Source organism: Zymoseptoria tritici, chromosome 9 (assembly GCF_000219625.1).
Source record: "Zymoseptoria tritici IPO323 chromosome 9, whole genome shotgun sequence".
NCBI classification, from domain to species: Eukaryota; Fungi; Ascomycota; class Dothideomycetes; order Mycosphaerellales; family Mycosphaerellaceae; genus Zymoseptoria; species Zymoseptoria tritici.
This window is the reverse complement of record NC_018210.1, coordinates 1,041,274-1,064,042: the sequence shown is the minus strand read 5'-3', so window position 1 is coordinate 1,064,042 and position 22,769 is coordinate 1,041,274. Positions and strand designations below refer to the sequence as shown.

The 22,769-nt window shown below is 49.2% G+C and overlaps 4 protein-coding genes across 4 annotated transcripts; 2 read left to right on the top strand and 2 right to left on the bottom strand.

Annotated features, from left to right (window-relative positions):
* Positions 1 to 15,560: 15,560 nt before the first annotated feature.
* MYCGRDRAFT_110764 (uncharacterized protein) lies at positions 15,561 to 16,928 on the bottom strand (the record flags this gene model as incomplete). Its single annotated transcript, XM_003849354.1, has 3 exons — positions 15,561 to 16,356; positions 16,411 to 16,695; positions 16,754 to 16,928. The coding sequence occupies 3 exons, from the start codon at positions 16,882 to 16,884 to the stop codon at positions 15,561 to 15,563; spliced, it is 1,212 nt and encodes a 403-aa protein (XP_003849402.1).
* Positions 16,929 to 17,792: 864 nt separating this feature from the next.
* Positions 17,793 to 18,445, bottom strand: MYCGRDRAFT_105731 (uncharacterized protein; the record flags this gene model as incomplete). The annotated part of the gene is made up of 1 exon (XM_003849353.1): positions 17,793 to 18,445. One exon carries the CDS (start codon positions 18,343 to 18,345, stop codon positions 17,860 to 17,862), a length of 486 nt encoding a protein of 161 aa, XP_003849401.1.
* A 695-nt stretch (positions 18,446 to 19,140) lies between these two features.
* Positions 19,141 to 19,827, top strand: MYCGRDRAFT_95738 (uncharacterized protein; the record flags this gene model as incomplete). Its single annotated transcript, XM_003849650.1, has 1 exon — positions 19,141 to 19,827. The coding sequence occupies one exon, from the start codon at positions 19,141 to 19,143 to the stop codon at positions 19,825 to 19,827; it is 687 nt and encodes a 228-aa protein (XP_003849698.1).
* A 1,109-nt stretch (positions 19,828 to 20,936) lies between these two features.
* On the top strand, positions 20,937 to 22,575 carry MYCGRDRAFT_75580 (uncharacterized protein; the record flags this gene model as incomplete). The annotated part of the gene is made up of 3 exons (XM_003849651.1): positions 20,937 to 21,552; positions 21,607 to 21,670; positions 21,723 to 22,575. 3 exons carry the CDS (start codon positions 21,114 to 21,116, stop codon positions 22,573 to 22,575), a joined length of 1,356 nt encoding a protein of 451 aa, XP_003849699.1.
* Between the last annotated feature and the right edge of the window lie 194 nt (positions 22,576 to 22,769).

Here is a 22,769-nt window from a genome sequence, read left to right as displayed (position 1 = left end):
CCCTTTAGACTCTAAAAGCTACGGCTAGAGGGGACGAGGAAGTTACGTTTGAGTCTCTTAAAACCCTGCCGTTGCCGGAGGAACTACTGAAAAGAACCGGCATTCCTTTTATACCTAGGAAAAGGCAAAACCCCTTCGAATTTAGTATCTCCCCGACTCGCAGCCCTTCTCTCGGAAAGAAACAAACACTCTCTTACACGCCCGCGAACGAGAAGATCCTACAAGCCCGACAGCTACTAGTCGAAGCGGCGGGGGATCTAGTCGGGTTTCTAGGAGAACAAACCCGGGTTCTCGACCTTCTCGAAGTCTTTCGGCACTTTACCGAGCGTACAGACTTTAGGACAACGTCCCAAATCCTCGCAAAGCAAGTCTCGAACCTAGAAATGACAACAAAGAAACTAGCAGCACAGGCGAAGAAGCCTACTTTCGCAGACGTTGTTAAGGGAGACAGCGGATCCGCTACCTCTACCTCTACCTCCTCGACAACAAAGACAACACAACAACAACAACAACAACAACAACAACAGTGGACGACCGTCTCCCGGAGGGCTAGCAAGCCGAAAGAACAAGCAGAACCGATGCCTCTTATCCTTGTACCAAAGGATAAAGAGAAGGAACTCGACTAGATCGCAACCCGAGACAAAATTAACGACGCTCTTAAAGGCGAAGACCAAGAGCTAGCTGTCCTTGCGATAAAGAAATCATTTCGGGGTAACATTGTCCTAAACTTTGCAACAGAGAAAGCCCGCTAACGAACGATCGATAGCCTTACTAAGGTTACCGATATCGTAGGCGAGGCACGGGTAATAGAGGACTCTCTCTGGCACAAGGTCGTAGTCTACGGCGTCTCGACCGCGAACTTTAACACGCCGACGGGCCTACAGGACATTTAACGAGAAATTGAGACCTTTAATAGAGGTCTTAAACTCGCAGGCACCCCGATTTGGCTAACAAACGAAGAGAGAAGAAGGACTCTTACTGGGGCGACAGTTCTAGTAGGTTTTGCTACCGAGGAGGAGGCAAAAAGGGCTATTCAAAACCGTCTATACGTAGGCGCGGACAGCCTAAGAGTCGAGAAGGCGAAGGATCGTATACAACAGAAAGGGAGGCCCCTAGAACGCTCTACATGTTAGAACACTCTCTACGGATTTTCTACGTCAATCTTAACCGATCTATCGAGGCTATAGAGTCTACCTTAGACGTCGCGGTTAAGCAGAAAGCCGACCTTCTACTAGTCCAGGAACCGTGGACTATAGAAGACCCGATAACAGGCTACAAAGAGACAAGATCTATCGCACACCGGGAGTACAACCAGCTATTCCTAACGACTACGGATTCGACGATCCGGCCAAGAACAATGCTATATATTAGCACAAGACTCAACGTTAATATCTCTCCTATTTTATTAGACGACAGCGACATACTTTCCTTTGTTATTTCAGACAAGAAGGGCAACAAGATCCAGATAGTTAATCTCTATAACGAGAAGGACCTTCGGGATACCGAGAACCTGCAAAACCGACGAACAACAGAGAGAAGCCTCTACTCTCTACGCAACACGTTCCTTCCAAACACTCTACTAGTAGGAGACTTTAACCTTAGACACCCGTCCTGGGATCCGAGGGGAAAGGATACTACTAGCGCCCGCGAATTTATAGAGTGGATAGAAGACCAGGGCTTTACTCTACGTAATACGATAGGTGTCGGGACCTTCTATAGGCCGCACCTAGACGCAGAGTCGGTCCTAGACCTTACGTTCACAAGAGGATCCTTATCTACGAAAGAAATCGACTGGAGAACGATTCCGACAGGCTCAGACCATAAGGCTATATCTATAGACCTTATTGGCGCGCAAGATCGAGCCCAATAGAAGAAAGTAGTTCTAGATATAGCTTCCGCGGATTGGGAACTGTTTACAGATCTCCTAATAAGCAAGGCGACGTCTATTGACTATACGAACTCCCTCGACGACATCGCAGACTCCTTTACCTTGTGTATTACCGAATCGATGCAGGGAGCAATCCCAGAGAAAGTAGTACACGCCTGCGCAAAACCTTGGTGGAATAGAGAGCTACGCACGCTACGCCGCACAATGTCTAGAACATATAGACAGACCTTTACCTGCGGACGTACGCCGACGCTAGACGAGAAAGAGGCGTATACGAAAGCGAGAAACAAGTACTTCCAAGCTATTAAAACAGCTAAGAAGAACCACTGGAACGCCTTCCTCGAAAAAGAAGACTCGAAATCTATCTTTAAAGCTATGTCCTATACTAGGAATAGCAGCCGAAGACAGATACCTACGATAAACAACGAAGATTCTTTCGAGGGGAAATGTAAGGCCTTCTCCGAAGCCTTATTTCCGCGCCCTCCTGCCGAGGAACCTCTACCTAGCCGTTGGGAAGCGTATACAGCCGGGGATTGGGGCTGGACTACGCTAACCGAAGAGGAACTCGCTGCCGCCTGTAGCACGAAGATAGTAAAAGGAAAAACGCCGGGCCCAGACGGCATTACGCAAGCTATTATTAGTAAAGCGTACGGCGCTATTCCTATTACCTTTCTACGTATATACAGAAGGCTACTCGACGAAGGACACCACCCCCGATGCTGGAAAGTTGCGACAGGCGCAGTTCTAGCAAAGCCGGGAAAACCAGACTATTCGGTCCCTAAGGCCTACCGAGTTATCTCTCTCCTAAACTGCCTCGGCAAGATTAGCGAGAGAATACTCGCAAAACGCCTAGGGATTATCGCAGAGACGAAGCCCCTTCTACACGACTCGCAGTTAGGAGGGCGAAAGAAGAAATCGGCTATCGATACGGTACTTCTCTTAACGAACGAAATCGAGGAGAATCGAAGAAAGAAAAAGAAGACTTCGGTTATCTTCCTCGACGTAAGAGGAGCATACGACTACGTTGCAAAGAACCGACTGTTAAGAATAATGATCTAGTTAAGGCTTCCGCACAGCCTTATACGTTGGGTTTAGTCGTTTATGAGCAATAGACGCTTACGAATAGCATTCGACGGACAGATACAGGAATTCCAGGACGTAGAGATCGGCGTTCCGCAAGGCAGCCCGATGTCTCCTATCCTCTTTCTTATCTATACGCGCGACATATTCTTCTCGCTACAAGGAGTTACTCCTAGTTCCTACGTCGACGACATTAGACTATCTACCTCGTCTACGTCCCTTAAGAAGAACTCTAAGGTACTAGAACGTGAGGCAAGAAGGCTAATAGACCTAGGAAAGAAGAACTCGATTGCTTTCGACCTAGCAAAGACAGACCTAGTACACTTCTCGAAAGGGAAAGGGTCCGATTGCCCGGTAATTCTTCCAAACGGCGACATTGTTCGCCCGGCAAAGAAAGCGATAAGGTGGCTTGGGATTTGGCTAGACGCCGGTCTTACCTTTAAGGAGCACATTGCAATAAGATCGGCACAAGCACAAGCAGCATTCTATCGATTAGAAAGACTAGCAAACACCGAACGCGGTCTATCTTCTATATCGTTAAGAAAGATCTACCTAGCCTGCGTTACTACAATAGCAGACTACGGGGCCCCGGTTTGGTGGCGGTCGAAAAAGAGCATAAAACCTCTAGTATCTCTACAAAGTAAAGCTTGTAGAAAGATCCTAGGCGTTTTCCGTACCGCCCTAAACGTCCCGTCCGAGGTAGAGTCAAATCTCTTCCCCCCGGATCTACGCCTAGAGAGACAGTCAATTTTATACTCTCTACGCGCAGCAAAGCTACCCGAAAACCACCCCGTAAGACTCGCTATCCAAAGCGCGCCTTTAGATACGCGAGAAGTCCGACACGAGGACTCGAGAGAGATACTTCCGCAAAAACGACAGAGAACACAGATACAACTACTCTGTTATCGACTCCGACAATACAAGCATTTCGTAGAACACGAGAGGGCTAACTACGCAAAAGACGATCTCTTTAGCGTCTGGAAAACCCGATACGAAATAGCAAGACAACGGGAGATTAACAAGGTACCTAGGAATACAAATAGCTACCTTAGTCGATTTCTATGGAGCTCGCCAGGAAAACATAGAATAGGAGGTAGACGCGCTTTAACTAGTGCCTTCTATACTATCCTATTAGGACACGGATACCTAAAGTCCTATCTCTATCGCTTTGGACACGTAACGACGCCAGACTGCCCTTGCGGACGACGAGAAACAGCAGAACACCTCGTATGTAGCTGCCCTATCTACGATGTATTTAGGCCACTACCGCTACGACAAGCACAATCTCTACTAGAAATAGTAGAAGATAAGGAACTCCGGAAACACCTTACTACCTTTCTCTCGGATACAAAGATTGCTTCTAGGTCCTGGCACCTAGCAAGAGGCGAAGACGAGACCGTCTAGCCTACACTCCTTTTACCTTTCCTTATTTGTCTTTCTTTAAAGTCCTTCGATACTAGCTGGCTACTATCCTAGGCACGGGTCTTTCCCTAAGGTCAAGAGATACGAGAGAACAACGATTGTACATAGATAGACTGCTGTCGCGAGACAGCCGTCCTACATAGTCATAGACTCCTACAGGACGTAAATGGAACAAACAAACAAACAAACAAACAATTAGGCCCCGGACCTTTCTGGACTCCCCTAGGCCGTTTAGCGTTAACTCGACGCTAATCAGGCGCCCTTACTAGGCGCGGCGCTTTCCTAGCTTAGCCGAGCGCCGCTAATCCTTATTGTAGAGGACTTGGCCTACCTAAGCAACAGCGTCTACTTAGGGGGCGTCTCTTTCCCCGAATCCTTCCACAGGTGCTAGTTAGTGCAGTCGCGGCGGATATGCCCGACCTGTTAGCATCCGTAGCATATAGCCTTAGAGGGGGCCTTCGGGTTCTGTTCGCTATCGCTAGTCCTTGCCTTCTTGCCGTCCGGAGCAGCAGAGCCGTCGCTAGGGCGCTTCTTCGCCTGCTTAGCGGACCTTTTAGCAGCCTGCCTCTTACGAGCCTCCTATTTAGAGCCCTCGTTAGCACGGTAGGCCTTTTTGGCCCTCTCCTCGGCGTCTACCAGGTTTAGTAGGGCGGTAGGGTAGTTCGAGAGGCGGTTGCGAAGGGTCCATAGAAGGGCGCTATAGAACCTAAGGATCTTCTTACTATCGTCCCTTTTATCGAGCTCCTTCTAGAGTGTCTTTAGCTCCTCGAGGAGTTCTTCCGGCGTGCGGTTACCTAGGGTAACCTTTTTTAGCTTCTCGTAGGCCTTCTCGCGCTGTTCGGTCTCTGTGCCTATCGAGTTAAGCATAACCTCCTTTATTATAGACTAGGTTAGCTTAGACTAGTCGTTAAGGCCGTCGACGTGGCGTTCCTAGTAGTCTTGCTAGAGCTTTCCTATATAGTCGGCAGCAAAGTCGACCTTGCGGTCTTTGCGTTCGGCGAATCCTTCGTATCGTCTAAAGGCTCTTTCGAGGGCTCGGACCTAGTCGTCGTAGCTCGCACGCGACTTGCCCTTGAAGACTAGTAGCTCCTTTAACTTAGGGAGGTTATCCCTCGTTTTAGTATGCTAGTCAGGTTCGGAGAAAAGGTAGCGGAGGGTAGCCGTCCTTAGATTCCCTTCTGGCGTAGGATAGTCCAGTTCGGCACGGAGTTCCTTAATCTTCTGCTAAAGGGTCAAGAACTCGAAGGTAGCGCGGGCGACTTCGTTGTCGTACTCCCGGGTAGCCCTTTCTTCCGCGGTCTCTCCCGAGCCAGGCTGGTTAAGAAGGTCAACGTCCTACAGTTAACTAGCAGGCGTAGCCGATAGCTCCGTAGAGGAAGCGCTCGCCTACTGTCGGGCGGAGGCGTTAGGAAGGGAATCGTCCTAACGACGGGTAACCTTTAGAGCTATGTCGGTAGTTTTCGGTATAGTTATACGGTTGTTTTTAATCGAATCGAATGTTAGAAGCACCTCGAGAGGGAGTGTAGGCTTACACCGAAAACAAATAGTTGTAGAATGTAACGAGTCGATTCGATAAGGAAGGGAATAGACAAGAGCGTCCCCCGAGGCTATGTACCCGCCCTTCGTATTGCCAAATGCGTCCCTCCGCCTAGACCAGGCACCGGTCGCAGTCCGACGTCCGCTCGGGGGCCATCGTGCGCCCGTAAGGTTCGTCCCTCTACAGGATGTCCCAGTCTAGGCCAGATAAGATAGCACCGGTAATCTATAGTGCCAGGATAGTCCAGGTTGGGACAGGTAGGGGGCGTCATCGTGAGGGTGTCCTCACACTATACTAATATAGCTAGTAGCTTTAGAGCCGAATTCCGACAGTAAGGACGCGGCTACAGCGGGACCCTTTTAGGATAGCGAGTTAAATAAACTATAGAGTCCGACTTTAAAAAAGGACACCTAGTATCAGACGGTAATCCGCGCCGTTAAGGACGGATCCCGGGCTATTCCACCGGATCTAAAGGTCAAAATCCAGATTAGGGATTGCAGCATCGACGAGAAGGGCCGCTTAAGGCATCGTGGCAGGTTGTAGGTTCCTAGAGCAGCGGTTGCGTTAGAGGCCGAATACAAGTCGGCGGACACTAAGATTCTATAAAACGATAAACTCCGCACTAAGATTATTTAGTCTGTGCATAACTCCCCAGTCTACGGCTACCCCGGGCGGGACTCTACGGCCTTTATTCTAGGGAGAAACTTCTACTAGCCCCTACAGTTACGTTATATTAGGAGATTTTTAAGAAACTACAATTACTACGGAAGGAACAAGGTATAGAGAGAGCACAAACACGGACTCCTGCGCCCTCTGCTAGTTCCCGATCGCTTCTTCTAGGAGATCGCTATAGATTTTATAACCGACCTTCCTAAGTCTAAGGGGAACCGTTACCTATAGGTTATTAAAGACTGTTTAAGCAAGTCCGTCGTTTTAGAGGCGATGTCTAGCATAAAAGCGGAGGAGTGCGCCGAGAGATTCCTAGACTACTAGGTAAGATATTATAGGCTGCCGAGCGCGATTACGAGCGACAGGGGGACGAACTAGACGAGCACATTCTAGAAAACACTCTACCAGTTAGTCGGAGTATAGTAGCGACTAAGCTTAGCTTACTACCCTTAAACCGACGGAGGCCTAGAGAGACTAAACTAGGACGTCCAAGCCTATCTAAGGAACTATATTAATTACGAGCAGTCCGACTAGAAACGCTGGCTCTCTACGGCCTAATTAGCGCTGAACGCCTGTTACTATTCGGGGTTAGGAATAAGCCCCTTCTTCGCAGTTTACGGATACGAAGCCCTGTCTCCCGTGCCCTTAGAGCCGGATAACGAGGAGCCCTCTACGCTAGCCGCAGCCTAGAGAGCCTCGAAGTTCGTAGAGAAAATAAAGGGAATTATAGACCTGTGCTAGGCAAGTATGGCGGACGCTACCTAAAAGTAGGAGGAGGCCGCTAACAGGAAGCGCACCGCGGCGCTAATGTACCGGAAGGGCGACAAGATGTGGCTAGATTTAAGGAATTACCGCACTAATCGCCCTAAGGAAAGCCTAGATTATAAGAATGCGAAGTACATAGTTAACAAGGTCTTGTCGCCGGTTTCTATCCGTTTAGCTAGGATCCCTAGCAACATTTATCCGGTCTTCTATTTAGATCTGCTAAGACTAGTAAGCGACGACCCTCTCCTAGGCCAGGTCTCCGACGATTACCAGCCGGATCTAGTATTAATTAAGTCGCACGAGGAATGGGATATAGAAGAACTACTATATGCAAGGACAGCACTAAAGAACAGAGGAGGGGGAAGGGAGGTCCTAGTTAAATAAACCGGCTACTACGATCTAACGTAGGAGCCCTTAGACAACCTAGCGGACACCGTCGCTATAGATAACTTCGAGCAAAAATTTAGAAATGCTAAAGTTAATAATAGGCTAAAAGAGAAGTACATTAAGAAGAGGACAAAGAGAGCGGTTACCGATAAGAAGTAACTAGACGCACGAGGAGAACAAGAGGTTGCGTAAGAATTTTTATTTCATAAATTGCTTTTTAGAGTAGCAATCGCACTACTATATTCCACACCGGGACCCGACCGAGAACGAGCGGAGGCAGCTATCTACGAGGAGCGACGCCTACCTAACACGAGAGTAGCAGGAATGCTACTAGGACTAAGGAGCGGTTAGCGGGTTATAGCGAACAGAGACCGGCGAAGTACTTATGTTTGTCCTTACTACGCGACAACCTCCTCTACAGAACGAGTAATCTCCGAGGCTACCGGACTATTTCGAGCAGTTAGCGGAGCTTTTTAATCGGAGACAATAAAAGAACTTACGCAGAGAGCAAACCTACTACCTACAGTAGCTTTAGGGCCTTCTAAGCCTTAAGAGCAGTACCTAAACTATTATAAGCCTTATTACTACAGTCTAATTAGCCGACGGTTTTCAAGCGGAGGCCGGCAATACTTACGCTGCCTACTAAGTTCCTACGCGGGTCTAGAGGGCGTAGGCGATATAGGCGAATTAAGGACTAGGCGGTTAGCGGCGACTTTCGAGCGGAGCCCGGTTATAACTTACAGTTTGGCGCAATTCTTACGCTTAGAGTAACAGCTCCTACACGCGCGCGAACGGCCTACCTAGGTTTGTTAGCAGGGTCCGGCGGAAAACAGGTAGGATACATTACATACTACTAGTAGGACGCAGTCGATTCCGCTCTTAGCGCATAGCTCGCAATAGATAACGGCACGCGGCTAGTTCTAAGCGGGAGCCGCGGGAGGAGGAGCAGTAGCGGGCGCCGGCAGGTTATTAGCGGGCGCCGGCGGGTTGTTAGCGGCTGGCGGGAAGGTAAGGGCGGGACCCGGGTTGTTGTTCGGAGGATTGTTGTTATTGCCGAAAATAGATATCATCTGCGACTCCGTTAGAAAAGCACCGGGGTCCTAGATAAAAGCGAAGGACTCGAACCCTTAACCTTTAGGTTAAAAACTTACCTTAACGATTTAGTAATAATAGCAGTGGAAAAGAGGGGGGGGCAGGGTATTTATATGTAGCCCTAGGCTCTAAGGGCGTGTTTTCCGTATATTGTCACTTTCTCGACAATACTAGAAAAGTAAAGAGGTAGAGTAAAGTGCAGCGGGCTTATTATGTCGGGATCCGACAGTTTTCGCCCGGACATGCGACAATACTAAGAAAAGGGCGGACAATAGGAGTAAATTTTAGCTAATTAGACGATTGTAGTAGGTCTAAGGGAGGAGGGTAAATAGTCCGCTGCTTTTATGTCGGTTGCCGACGACTTTTCCGCGCACCGAGAGGAGGGGGGTATTATAAGGGACTAGCGCCCTTTCTATAACACGTAGCGCAACCCCGTACTTTGTCTTAGCAGCCCACATCCTTTTCTGCGCTTACCGCGAGGTTCTAGGCTGCTTCCTTATCGAACTTGCTGTATCTAACACAGACTCTGAACTCTCGTGTATACATTGTTCACCCGTGACAGTTAGCGACTATATATACCTCTCTACTCGATATTTAAAGTCTATCCGGCCGTCGGAAAAGCTCGATTACAAGTATGTCGGCCTATATAGGATTAAGCGAGTCGTAAACGACGTCGCGTACACGCTAGAACTGCCGGAAACGATAAACATCCATCCTATATTCTACATCTCCCTACTAGAGGAGGAAAAACCTGCCAAAATTACCAAACGGGCCTAGAATAGCCTAAAGGAGATCCGATTAGAGGAACCCGACGTTTACGTAGTAGACAAGATCCTAAAGCGTAAGAAACAACACGGCAGATAGATATACAGGATCGCGTAGAAGGGCTAGCCCGCGTCTAAAAACACTTAGGAACCTGCGACTTACATTAGCCCTACTACGATAAGAGCATTTAATAGAAGCACGGGAGGTACTAAGGGCGGTAGACTAGCACGATAGATATACAAACGCGTTATTAGTTACTATTAAGGCCTAAAAGACACTAGTTAACACTATACTAACTCCTTAGTCCGGTTCCTAGTTACCTAAAAATTTTCTCTACCTTAGAAGAATTTTAATCTAATAAAATCCTAGGGGGGGAAATTAGGGGCTAAACGGGCCCCTAAGGACAACATTATCACACAACGAGAGACAATCGAGCATAGTAAAGTTGTTTTAATTCTATCTAATCTATAAGTCGCCAAGTCGCAGCAAAAAGAAACAACCCGGGCGTTACCGCGCCTATTAGTCCTAAAACGAGCCTAAAAGAGGCTAAAAGAGACAAAAGAAACACGAAAAAGTGCTTATATGCTTATTCCTTAGGCTTAAGGTCCTTAGAGAGGTCGTACTCGGTCGGACAGAGCACTCCCTCTACAACGGAGGCCTTCGAGCCCTTCTTAGCGCCTGCATAGGTGTAGACGGTGTCTAGAGCGGCCGAAAGGGCCCGAACGCGACGCCTTAGGCAGTCCTTAGTAGATCCTTAGGCTAGAATAAGTCGCTTGCGGGGGGTGTTAGGCACGTCTTCACCCTGTTAGGGTTAGTAGGGCACTTTTGGGCAAGAAGGGACCTAAATACTTATAAGCTCCCTCTTTCGCTTTATAGCCTCCTTAGCGAGCAACTTCTCGCGCTTTCTAAGCATAAGCGGTCCCGTCTAGTCGAATTCGGCCTTGCCTTAGTGCAGATAAAGGCCGTTAACACCGGTAAAGGAGTTAAAGCGCCTAAAAGGGGGTTAATAGAGCCAAACAGACCCGAACTATAAAGTCCTTTGGCATTGCATTGCCTTAGGCACGGGGTCTCCCCTAAGGTCAAAGAATACCGAAAAATCTGATTGTAACTAGATCTACTGCTTTGCCTTTATAGCAAAGCCGTCCTACATAGTCTTGGACTCCGAAAGGACGTAAATGGAACAAACAAACAAACAAACAAACAACAACAGACCCGAACTAACTACACATACCCCTTAATGCGCACGTAGACCGCCTTGTAGGCTGAACAAGCCGCCGCAGCTATCGCTCCGGTACTATCGGCGGCAATAGCGGCCCTGCGGAGCTTATTAGCCCTCGTAATGTCGCCTTTAACCAGTTCCGGCATCTTTTAACCACATTAGCCCCCGAAAGCCCCCTTTTAACCCCGTATGTATATACCTAGAAACAATCGCGGTTAGAGCAATTGTAACACTTTAGGTAATATTCGTCCTTATTATTAGTTGCCTACTTGTCCGGCGATTCGCGCGTAAAGAGGCAGAACTAGGCCAAATCGGCCTTGTTTAAGGGCTTGTTAAGGCAGTTAACGCACGGATTGCCCTTAAAGATGCCGTTAGCGGCGAATTGCTTATGTTAGGTCGCGATAGAGGCGGGTTGCGTTATAATAGGCTCGTTCGGTCGCGGATAGGGTCGTTTAGTAAGAATAGCGGTTTTTCGATGAAATTCGAGGTCGTCTAGTAGAAAATAGGGCTAAAGGGGAACTAAACGCCACGTTAGCACTATACAGGCTACAAATGCCCCTTAGGGGGGCACTTTTAGACCTGTTTGGCTATCGGATAGGATTAAGTTACACTTACTAAGTCTGCACAAGGTTGTTAAAGAAGAGAAGAACTCGAGGGATCCGAGCCTAGGTTTTAAAGCCGCAGTAGACCCTAATTAAGGCCTTAGGCTATTAAACTTAGCAAACACCAAAAGGAATTTACTCGAGGTAAAACCGTTTAGAGCGCGACGCTCTGCGCAAGGAGGGGGGCTATGTTACATCTGCCTCCGCCGAATACCGACAATCGGCATCTAATCCCCTGCCTTAGCGGCATATGCACCCCTACTAGGGCCTTTTAAGCTCGTTTAAGCTAGATTGCGCCTGTATTATAAGGATACGTAGAATCTCCTCCTTCCGAGAGAGTATCGAATCGAGTCTGTTCTGAAGTGATTCATACTGCTACTCTATTCTTAACTGCACCTTTTACAAGTATAAGTTCGATAGACTAGAGCTATAGGAGAAAGAGGAGGTATTAAAGGAGCGTAAGGAGCGTAAGGAGCGTAAGGAACGAAGGCGTTTAAGGGGATTCTACTACGCGGTCGGTTAGTAAGATAATAATAGTGTTAATGTCGGTATTAGTATTAAGGAAGAAGTAAGCAGTAGAAACGCTACCGCGTAGATACTCGTTAATAAGAGCGCCTTCTTAGTCGGCGGTAGTTACCGCGCATCTTATTTTAATACTATTATACCGCTAGTCGTCGAAGGGCTCCGATTCCCTTCTTAGAAAGCTACTAAAGTATAGCTCTATAACTATACTAAGGAGACTAGCTAGGAGGCTATTTATTCGAAGGGGCCGGATAAGAAGGGCGGTGTTATTATTAGTTAGAGGTAGATCTGTGCGAAGGGTGTTAGTAACGCTAATATAGTAAAGAGAAGAAACGGACTTAATACTACTAGCATTAAGGCTATACGCGACTCGTCCTTAAAGAAGACTAGCTATACTATGTCGGTAATAGTGTCGAAGGTTAATAGGAAGTCGGCTAGCTCTAAGTAGAAGATATTACTTAGTCGTCTTCTAGTCTATAACTACGCTAGTAGTAAGGTTATCGGACTACTACTACATTGCCGTAAAGGTCGTAGAGCTAAGATACTCGAGTTTCTCGCTAATATACGTAAGGCTAGTATATCCGCGAAGGAGTACTGCTACTAATATAAGAAGTAGTTCGGCGGTAACTCTATAACTCTATAGCTAACTCGCGACGTTTATAACGTATAGTATACCCTCCGATTAAAGTAGCTAGATAGCCTTACGCCGGTTAAGAGGGTATTAAAAACGCTCGAAGATAAGGGCTACTAGTATAGTAAGCCTCTAAAGGATCGTACTAATAACCTCCGAGGATTAGTATAGTACTATCTACAACTGCTATAAGTCTTTAAGGATAATAGCGACGTATAGCTCGTAGACTATATATATAAGACGCAACGATATAGTATCCCCCTTATAGTAGTAGTTATCCGTATACGTACCGGCATCTATCTACCTATGCTCTACGTCCTTATACCGGACGAGACTAAGGAGGGCTTCCTATAGGCATAGTAGTAGATTAAGCGTTGTTTAGATAAGCATAGCATTAACGAGCCGTCGTATATAATATACGACCGTAACCGGCAGATGTAGAAGTTATTTAAAGCGGTGTTTCCTAAAGTGCGATACCGGCTCTATATATAGTATATAAACGTCGCTATTAAGAGTAACGCTAATGCGAAGTTTAGTATTAATGTAGTACCTAGAGTCCTTAGTAAGAAGGCAACGACTATACGTAAGAAGGTTACTAAACAATAGCTTAAAGGATATAGAGCCTGCCTTAATGCTACAACACTAGCCGAGTTCGAATTATAGTACAACGTCTATAAGGCTAGCGCCGAGCTACCCCTTATAGACTCCTTTACGGATAAGGAGACTCTATTAACACCGGATAAGAAGGTAACATAGCTCTACCTCTATAACTCGTATCTGCTAACGTAGTAGTAGTCGTAAGAGAAGGAGTTCTACGTAAAGGCGTAGACTAAGAGTATATGTAGTTATAGCATTACGACGACCTTACCGTATAAGGGTATATACGGCGGTCTAAAGGTATAGCTTAAGTCGGCACGTAAGGATATCTTTAGCTTCTTTAACGCTATAGAGCCCTATTACGAGCACCTTATCGATCGATATAAGGCGTCGCTTATAAAGGCTAAGGGCCTTATATCTACTTAGTTTAGAGGCAAGCCCTTCTAGTATAGAGTAGTAAACGTAGTGTATAAGGAAGCACTAAAGATAACCGCTTAGTAGATTATAAAGTAGAAGTAGTATAAGAAGATAGACGAGCTACCGCTATACATTTATACCTTTAGGGCTAAGACCGGCATACCTTATTTATACGAGCTAGGGCTATATCTTAAAGGGTAGGCTAATAACTAGCCGCTTATACTAGACTGTACTATATTCGAGAAGGCGTAGATCCTTCCGAGTAGCCGGCTACTACCTAAGATTACGGCGACGACGATATACGACCCCCTTATACGTACTAATAAGCGCAAGCTCGAGTAGTAATAATAAGGCTTATAGCGCCTTAAGCGTAAGATAACTAGACCGGAACGGCTTACGTAATAGACTAAGGACGAGGCTATAGTACTATATAACCGCCGCCGTAATAAGGAGCCTAGTAATCTATTATAGCGACTGCTACTACTAAGCTAACGACTCGGCTACAACTATAGTAGTAAGGGCGGCTACAATCCTTAGAAGAGGTAGTGTAGCTACGTAAAGGCTAGCGTAAAGTGCATAGAGCACTACTATAGCAATAGACCGTATAGCAATAAGCTAGCGGTAGTATTAAACGAGGATCTTATAGCTAAACGAGTAGCGGCGGCGGTAAGGTCTTAACTAGCCGCAACACTTATAGCACCGCCGTAGCTATATTACTATAGCTATAGCTATTAATACTACCCTTAGAGCTAGTAGATGCCGCCGCCGTCTAGCTAACAGCTCTACTACTACTAGCTCTAATAACATAGCTACTAGCTCTAACAACATAGGACTTAGTAGCATAATCCTTACTAATATTAGTAGTAGAACGCGCCTTAACAGCCTAGTTAATAGGAGCTACCGGACCTCTAGCTATAGCGTTTACTATAGCCGTAAGCTTTTTAACGTATAAACTACCTCTACTACGACCTCTTTAGTTAGCAAAACTAAAGGAGTTTCTCGCGCTCTTATTAGCTTACTAAGAATTACCGAATACACCGGCAATTAACTAATCTTACTATAAGAGTAGTCGTTTGCGTAAGTAAGAGATCTACGCCGGCGTTCTAAGGACTTTTTAATATAGATTTCCCTTCTACTACCTCTACTATTATTAACATACTACTTATATACATATTAATTACACGAGCTTGCTCGCATAATGTTCCCTTGCAACCTCTACAATGTTTTATTACGCTTAGTAGTGTAGTTGTGTCGTTGTAACTATTAAGGGCAAAGCAAGGATCTTGGTGGAATTCTGACGTTACCACCTTGGCTGAGGCTATGAATAAAAATGAGTGAGGCTATGAATAACAACGGGGGATGAGAGCGTGGCGATGCGACTTGATTGCCTCATGGTTGCATTTGCGGAGAAGGCACGCGACCCGATCTCTGACCATGCGAGAAGATTGCCGTAATTGTTTCCGAGAGGTGATTGTGGAGGACCCGGCTAGAATTGATTTCTGAGAGTGGGCCACTTACCGATTGATGGAACTGCTTGTTGCAAGAGCTCTCAGAACAATGAGCTGCGGAGGAACAATTATTTGGCACTGTCAATAAGTGCTGGCGGTGCGCTGAGAGCGGTAGTCCTATTCCAGAGGTTCGCAGGGCAGGGGTAGGCTCCCGTTCGCCAGCCCAGGCGGAAAGATCGTGTCGTGAGATTCCCTCGATTCAATGCGAGTATGGGTCAAGCAGCACCAGCGGCACGATTGTTGTGGCTCCCAGATGGAGCGGTTCACCGATGTTGTGACATCGGTGAGATCAACACCAGATGGGAAGTCGAGACGAGACCTAGTTCTATGGTTGATGGCGGGGGAACGTCGCTTCACTGACTCAGCAGCATTCTTGCCTCAGGCATCACAGAAATCGCACAAAGCCAACACAACGAGACGAGAACCTTACATCATTCAGACAACATCTACCTCACTCTCTCAATACCCATCTTTCCCCTTCACAACTCCATACGCGCCTCCTCCCTTCCCAAACATCTCCGCTAATCCCTCCGCGATGTCCTCCGGCCTCTCCCACCCGGCGAAATGCCCTCCCTTCTCATAAATCTTCTGGAACACAATCGGACCCATCGTGTGCCTCCAACTCTGCGGACTATTCGCCAGTTCAACCGGGAAGTCTGCAATGCCCAAAGGAACATCAATATACCCCTGGATCATCGGCACCGTCATCTCCACTGGATCATGCAGCGCTTCATAGTACGTGTACGAAGCGGCGTCCGGTCCTGCCCGAGCGAAGACGTACATCGATGTCCAGAGACAGACTTCGTCTTCTGTCCAGGGATACTCGTCCGACCAATCGACGAGCTTGTCCCAAATCCAGGCGAGCATTCCAACGGGCGAGTCCCGCAAAGCGAAGTTTATCGTCGCTGGGCGGGTGGATTGAATAGCGATGTATCCTCTTCCATCTCCCATCCCGAACGGAAACCAGCGGTCCGAACTCGCCATCTGTTTCTTCTCTCTTTCCGAGTACGCCGGCTCTTGTTTGCTCCCGTTGGCAAACTCCTCCGGTTTTGCAGCCCACGCCCAATTGATGTGGTGTGCTTTGACGTGTTGCGGGTAGAGCTTCGCCATGGCGCGGGTCATGACAAATCCCCAGTCGCCGCCTTGGGTGACATATTCGTCGTAGCCGAGGGCGAGCATGAGTTTGTTGAAGGCTTCGGCGTAGCGGGCGATGTTGAAGCCGCGTTTGAGAGCGGGACCGGAGAAGCCATAATTGCTGTGCAGGGTTCGTGAGCGTGAGTATACGGGATCCGTGGTAGGGAGCACTTACGGAAGACTAGGTGCAACGACGTGGAATGCGGGCTTACCATTCCCGCCTTTGAGCAAGGGAAGTATCTTGGTGACTTCGAGAAAACTTCCTGGCCAGCCGTGGATGAACAGCAGAGGAATCGCTCCGGGAACATCGCTTTTCTGGTGCACGAAGTGGAGGTCCACAGGTCCATGCTTGTCGACGTTCACTGTCGTCTCGAAGTTGGGCAGCTCGTTGATCTTCTTCTCGTGGGCACGCCAGTCAAATTTGGTCCGCCAGTACTCCGTGAGGCGCTTTACATCCTTCCTATTGCTTCTAATCAGCACCGCGAACTTCTGCGGAAGCGCGCATGAGAACAACGTACAGCGGCGAGCCATAGTCCCAGCCCGGATTATCCTCTAGCTCAGACGGGAAGTCTGCATCTTCCAGTTTCCGCTGCAGTCTATCGAGCTTCTCCTGCGGAACATTGATGGTGTACTCTCTGATTTCCGACATCTTTGCTCTTTTCCTGTCGGACGGTACAGGAATGACCCCGCGATTCCAGGAAGTGCAGTAAAGGAAGGAGTAACGAAAAGGCGATGGGATTCTTCCCATCATATACGCCATGCGAACACGCAAAGCATTTCCCGAGCTCCTGGTAGCTCTCCTCTCCATGAACCAGCTTGAATCGCACCGACGTCCGGCCCAATTCGACTTCTTGATTGGTCAGACACGATCTCACTACTTCCTTATTGGGATAGCCTCTTCGCCCTGACATCCCCGCACTTTAGATCGACACTGCTAGAGCGAACGCACTTTGCGGGGCTGTGTTCTTCGAACGCGAACGGATATACAGAGGGTCTTTGCCGGAGCGGACCATCACAGATTACCGAACTCGCCGAGAGCAATCCTAAGCGCGTGACTTGAGCAGCGTGTCGACTGGAAGCATTACTTCGAGGACAGCATAGGAGAAAAGGCCATTACAGCCCCAGAAATCGGACGCCGAGCCCGAACACCGAGAACATACCCGTCCATCCACCCGTGTCATCAAAACCCAACGCAAAAGGCCGAATGCGCAAAACATTCCGAACTAACCACAAGCCAAGAGAACCCCGCCCGCCGTCCCCCAAACCACAATCCTCCTCAACCTATAAGTCCTCCACAAGACATTCGAAACATTCCATTTTCAGGGCCCCCGGAAAAGAGCCGTGAGCATTCTATCACCATGTGATGTGGGGAGCGAGGCTGTGCAGAGGCTCATTATGTCGATCGAAACGGGCCAGGACTAGATCGTTAATCTGCGATGCCAGTGTGCATACCCGCAGAAAGCTAGAATCTCCAGGCAGCCGGGCGTTTCGAACAGGACTGGAAATCGGATTGGTCTCATCACGTAGAGATGTTGTAAGTTGTCAAATAGTATTCCGGTATGAAGACGATGCAACGAAAGATACTTCGCTCTAAAGAAGGAGACCAAGGTTACGCTGTCCCAATTCAACGACATTCCCCGCCACTCTTCCTCGCTCGTTTCAAGACCTCCTTCTCCATCTTCCTCTCCGCTTTCCACATCCTCTTCTCCTCCTTCATCGCCACTTTCTGAGCCTTCTTCAGCGCTTTCCATTCTTTCCAGCTCGCCTTACGGTCCATCGGCTGCAGGTCCGTCTCGTGTCCGCCCGGTGACTGCTGAACGGGATGTACATCCTTGCTCGTGAAACTGGGCAGAGCGTCCGGTGAGACTGCGCCTTCGTCCCCAGATGAGGAGTAGGAGGAGGAAGAGGAGGAGAAGGAGTTCCGGTTGAGAATCTGTGGAGTCGCAGTGTATGGCGGCGGTAATTCATCTCCTTTCTCTGAGGTAGTTCGGTCCTCGACAGCGTTGGGGTGGGTGACGGACTTTTGCTGAGCCATGGAGGAGAGGTAGGGTTCTTGTTGGAGGAAAAGCGTAGCTTGCTGTTGCTGGCGGCGACGTTGGGAGCAGCACATTGTTGTGGTTGAGGTTGTTTAGATGGATGGTGGGAAAGGATGCTGTTTCAATGGTTGTGCTTTAAGGTGAATGTTGCAGTCAAGTCTTGGATGTGTTTGACTCTGACATTAGATTTGTTGGATAATGTTTAGGCAACAGTCAAGGGAAGCAGTCTTACTTATACTTTTCTCATTGAGCCATCAGAAGGATTACCGCTCATGTCTCGCCTCACGCTTGAACGAAAAGGAGGGCGGATCGCGAAGTCGTTGATCCTATCGGACGAGACTCACGCAACGCACGAGAAAGAGTTGATCTCCAGGTCTCGCGATGATGATCGTATGTGGTTAGATTAGTTTGGAGAGGTGAGTGTTTTGCTTTTGTCGTTGATCGCAGGCGGCAGGATTTCAAGAGACTATGGCGTCACTCGTGGTGGAAGGATTCGAGGGGTTCATCTTACGGCCGACAGAACAACAAGACGGATGAACACGAAATCTGTTGAACTTCCTTTGTCCTACTTTGCACCTCATTAGTTGTACACGGCCGTTAGCTATGCGTTTCAAGGTATCTGGAAACATACTCGTGGAAGTCGTAGTCATGCTCGAGATTGATCTTCATAGTCGCCCATGAAGTCGACGCACGGCGATGCCGCAACCAATCGACGAGGAGAACCCGGTGGCTTGATAGCTGTCTGCTCACTGCATGGTCGCATCGTAACTCCGACTGCTACCGCATCAGAGTCATCTTTGACTGCCCGCGGTGTCTGGCTGTAGTACCGCGAGCCACTCTCAGGACATTGATTAGCACTGCTCGAAAGCATGTTCTCCTCCCTCGTAAACTCTGTCAAGACAGAGTACAACTCCTTTAACATGTGGCCTTTCAAGAGGTCATCTGAAGACCCAAGTTTGAAGACCGCTCCGCCCAGTAGACTCAGCGAAGCACTGGCGCAAAAGGACAGAGCAAGACCTTGGTCACCAACCCTCGCCAGCACTCGCGGCCACAGCCTTCGCATCTCCACCCGCACAATCATAACCACGGGTGAAGTCATTCTCCAAGGCTGGCCATCGCGAGGTGGTCTTATCGAGCTGCAAGGCGCTCTGGCACCTGACTTTGAGTATCTCAAGCTGAACTCCATCGACCCACCCCTTCGCCGCGACCCAGACCAGGAAGCTGAAGACGAATTCTGCCGCGGCCTGCTCCGCCTGGGAGCAACGTGGTGGGCAAGCGACCGTCGCCGCAACTTCGTTCACCGGCTTGAGAGCCAATTCGAAGATGCCATAGAAGCGTGCCAAGCCGACGAAAGTCTTGACCCCTCTCGACTAGAACGCGGATGGGTTCGCGTAGCATGGCCATCTGAACCAGCCGGTTCGCTATGCGTATTGGAATGCGGGAGGGTCAACCGTGGCCGAAGGGGTAACGAGATTCATCGACCTCGGCAGGCGGGACTGTTGTTGTTGGCGAGGACGATGGACGAGAGGTGTGAGATGTTGAAGATGTTTGGGTGAAGGATGTTTGGATCGATTGCGAAGTATGAAGGAGAGACCTTTTGGAAGGCGTGGGAGGGGGGTATGATGGGCAGGGCCATGGGTTGATGAAGGAGTCTTTCAAAGATCCGAAGATTTATGGTGGTCATGCCGACGATGCTCTTGGAGTGTTCAGCACCAGTGAAGGATGATGCGAAAGACACTGTGAAGTAGCAAGGAGATTGAGGACGACCAGCATGAGCCTCCGAACGCAGCTTACTTGGTAGTGTCCACTGGATCTTGACCACGAACCTGGAGAACGGACTCTTGCATCGTGCAGCTCAGGCTTGTCGGTAGCTTGCAGGAGCCAAGTGCGTGTTCGACGTTTAGATCGGATGCGTGCTGGCAGCCATCTTTGTGCATGCAAGATCTGGACCATATGCTGTGATCTTACCCTCTCATGTAACAACGACGTCTGCGGTAGGGCGAATACCGCGCCAACTGTCTTGCAGAATTCTTGTCATCTGTACTGCCAAAATTCAACCCGATAGTGGATTGCGAAAAAGTCGCTTGCACTTAGGAGAGCATGTGCACCGCTGGGTAGCACACTTTTGAGTAGGAGGGACTGCAGCATCTGGCAGCATTCGGGCTGGCTGAAACTATGTGGTTGACAAGGGTGCTGTCCAGTTCGAGCGCCCAGTGAAAATGGACGTTGCAAGTTCTTCCTGTCGTCTTTGACACTTCGCATCCAGTCAGATTTGTGTGCGGACCAGAGCAGTGTCTGGTGTGGAGCATCCATTCCACTCGAATGTCAATCGAATGTGTCCTGCCATCTGAGCAAAGCTACGCCATGAGGTTTGCTGGATCTGCTTCCTCGCGCAGGACGGCTGCCATCAAGAGTTAATCTCGGCGTCGGCAGGCGAGTTTGTCGAGGTCAGCCAAGTCGACATTGAGTCGCCGTCGACGACGAAACACAAGGTAGAGGCGGTGATGAAGTCGACTTCCTCTGGCTTCTGGGACCTCGGCATCGGCAGGAGCGGAGTCCGAGTCCTTCACCACGGTCGACAACACCTCACTCTTTCATTCGACAACACTATCGTCTCTCCTTTACTCGAGGATAAGACATTCCATTGGCATTACTGACAGGACGCAGTATCGTGAGCACCACTCGTGTATCGCTACTAAGCCTCAGAAGGAGAAAGCCACAGTTCCACCGATAGATCCAGCAGGCCAACACATCTGCATCAAGAAGGCAAACCGACCTTTAGGCCAGGACTCAAGATCATCCTGTCCTCCAAAGACTTCAAGTACAATTACAATTCGCCACCATGGCGTCCTCCAAAGCACCAACCCTCGCCGAAGCCCAGAAGCTTAACCAAGAATACGAACTCCCCAATCCGGAAGCATACTCCTCTTACCAACTCGGAATCTACAGCGCCTTCCGCTCACCGCCATTCTCTACAAAGCCTTCCGAATGGGAACGTCTCGCCCGCGAAAAAGTTCCAGCGGCGAACTTTGGATATGTCTTTGGCTCTGCTTCCAGCCATAGGACCTATGCTTCCAACATCGCGGCGTTTGATCGGTATCGCTTGAAGCCGAGTATGTTGGTCAATGCGACGAGGAGGGATTTGAGGGTGGAGCTATTTGGTGGGAGGGAGGTGTTGAGAAACCCGATCTTGGTGGCGCCGGTGGGAGTGCAGAAGATTATGCATGCGGATGCGGAGGAGGCTACGGCAAGGGCTTGTAAGGAGGTTGGGGTGCCAATGAGTAGGTCTTCCTGTGTTGCCGGGGTGGAGATGATGTGCTGATGTGATGGGACAGTCCTTTCGACTGCGGCGACGAGGACGATTGAAGAAGTCGCCACCGCGAATGGTGATGGACAAAGGTGAGCTATTCGATCTCGATCAGATCAGGCAGACCTCACTGACACGTTCCAGATGGTACCAACTCTACTGGCCCCGCCCTCAACACGAAGCAATCACCGCCTCCCTCCTCCACCGCGCCAAGAGCAACGGCTACACCACTCTCGTCGTGACCCTGGATACCTTCACCCTCGCCTGGCGTCCCACGGATCTCGACTCAGCTTATCTCCCGTTCCTCTTCGGCGACGGCTGCCAAATCGGTCACTCGGACCCCATCTTCAATGCGCAGTACGAGGCTCAACTCGCTGCCGACCCGCGCACCGCGAAGGAGAAGCTCGCCGAAGCATGGGGAATCATCAAGCGGAATGGGACTGTATTCGGCGCCGCAAAGATCCTGGGCAACGCAAAGCTCATCGCCAAATCCCGCGCATGGCTAGACGTCATGAACTCAGGCACTTACCGTGAATGGTCCCACCTCGAAGTCCTCAAACAACTCTGGGACGGCCCAATCGTGCTCAAGGGTATCCAAACCGTCGGAGACGCCCGTCGAGCGGCGGAGTACGGCATGTCCGGCATCATCGTCTCCAATCATGGCGGCCGACAGCTCGACGGTGCCATCGCCTCACTCGATGCTTTGGCTGAAATCGCGGCGGACGAGATGGTCAAGGCTTCGAACATGGACATCTTGTTCGACTCGGGTATTCGCACGGGGAGTGATGTGTTGAAGGCGTTGGCGTTGGGCGCGAAGGCGGTGTTGGTGGCGAGGCCGTATATGTATGGACTGGCAATTGGAGGTCAGCAGGGGGTGGAGCATGTACTGAGGTGTTTGCTTGCGGATACAGATAACTCGTTGGCGAATTTGGGAAAGAGGAGTATCAAGGACGTTGGGAGAGGGGACTTGCAGATTAGGGGGGAGGCGAAGTTGTAGCCATGCCCATACAGCCGGAGGAGAAGAGTTATTTTACTCGTATCGAAGACATTGATTGAATTCATGGCTACCAATCAATATTTCAGCCCCCAGCGTCGGTGTGTTTCAAAGCAAGGATCACAGCACCGCGGGCCAGATGCCCCGCATTGATCGGAGATATGGGAAAGCTCCAGCTTTATCGGCGATACCAATGA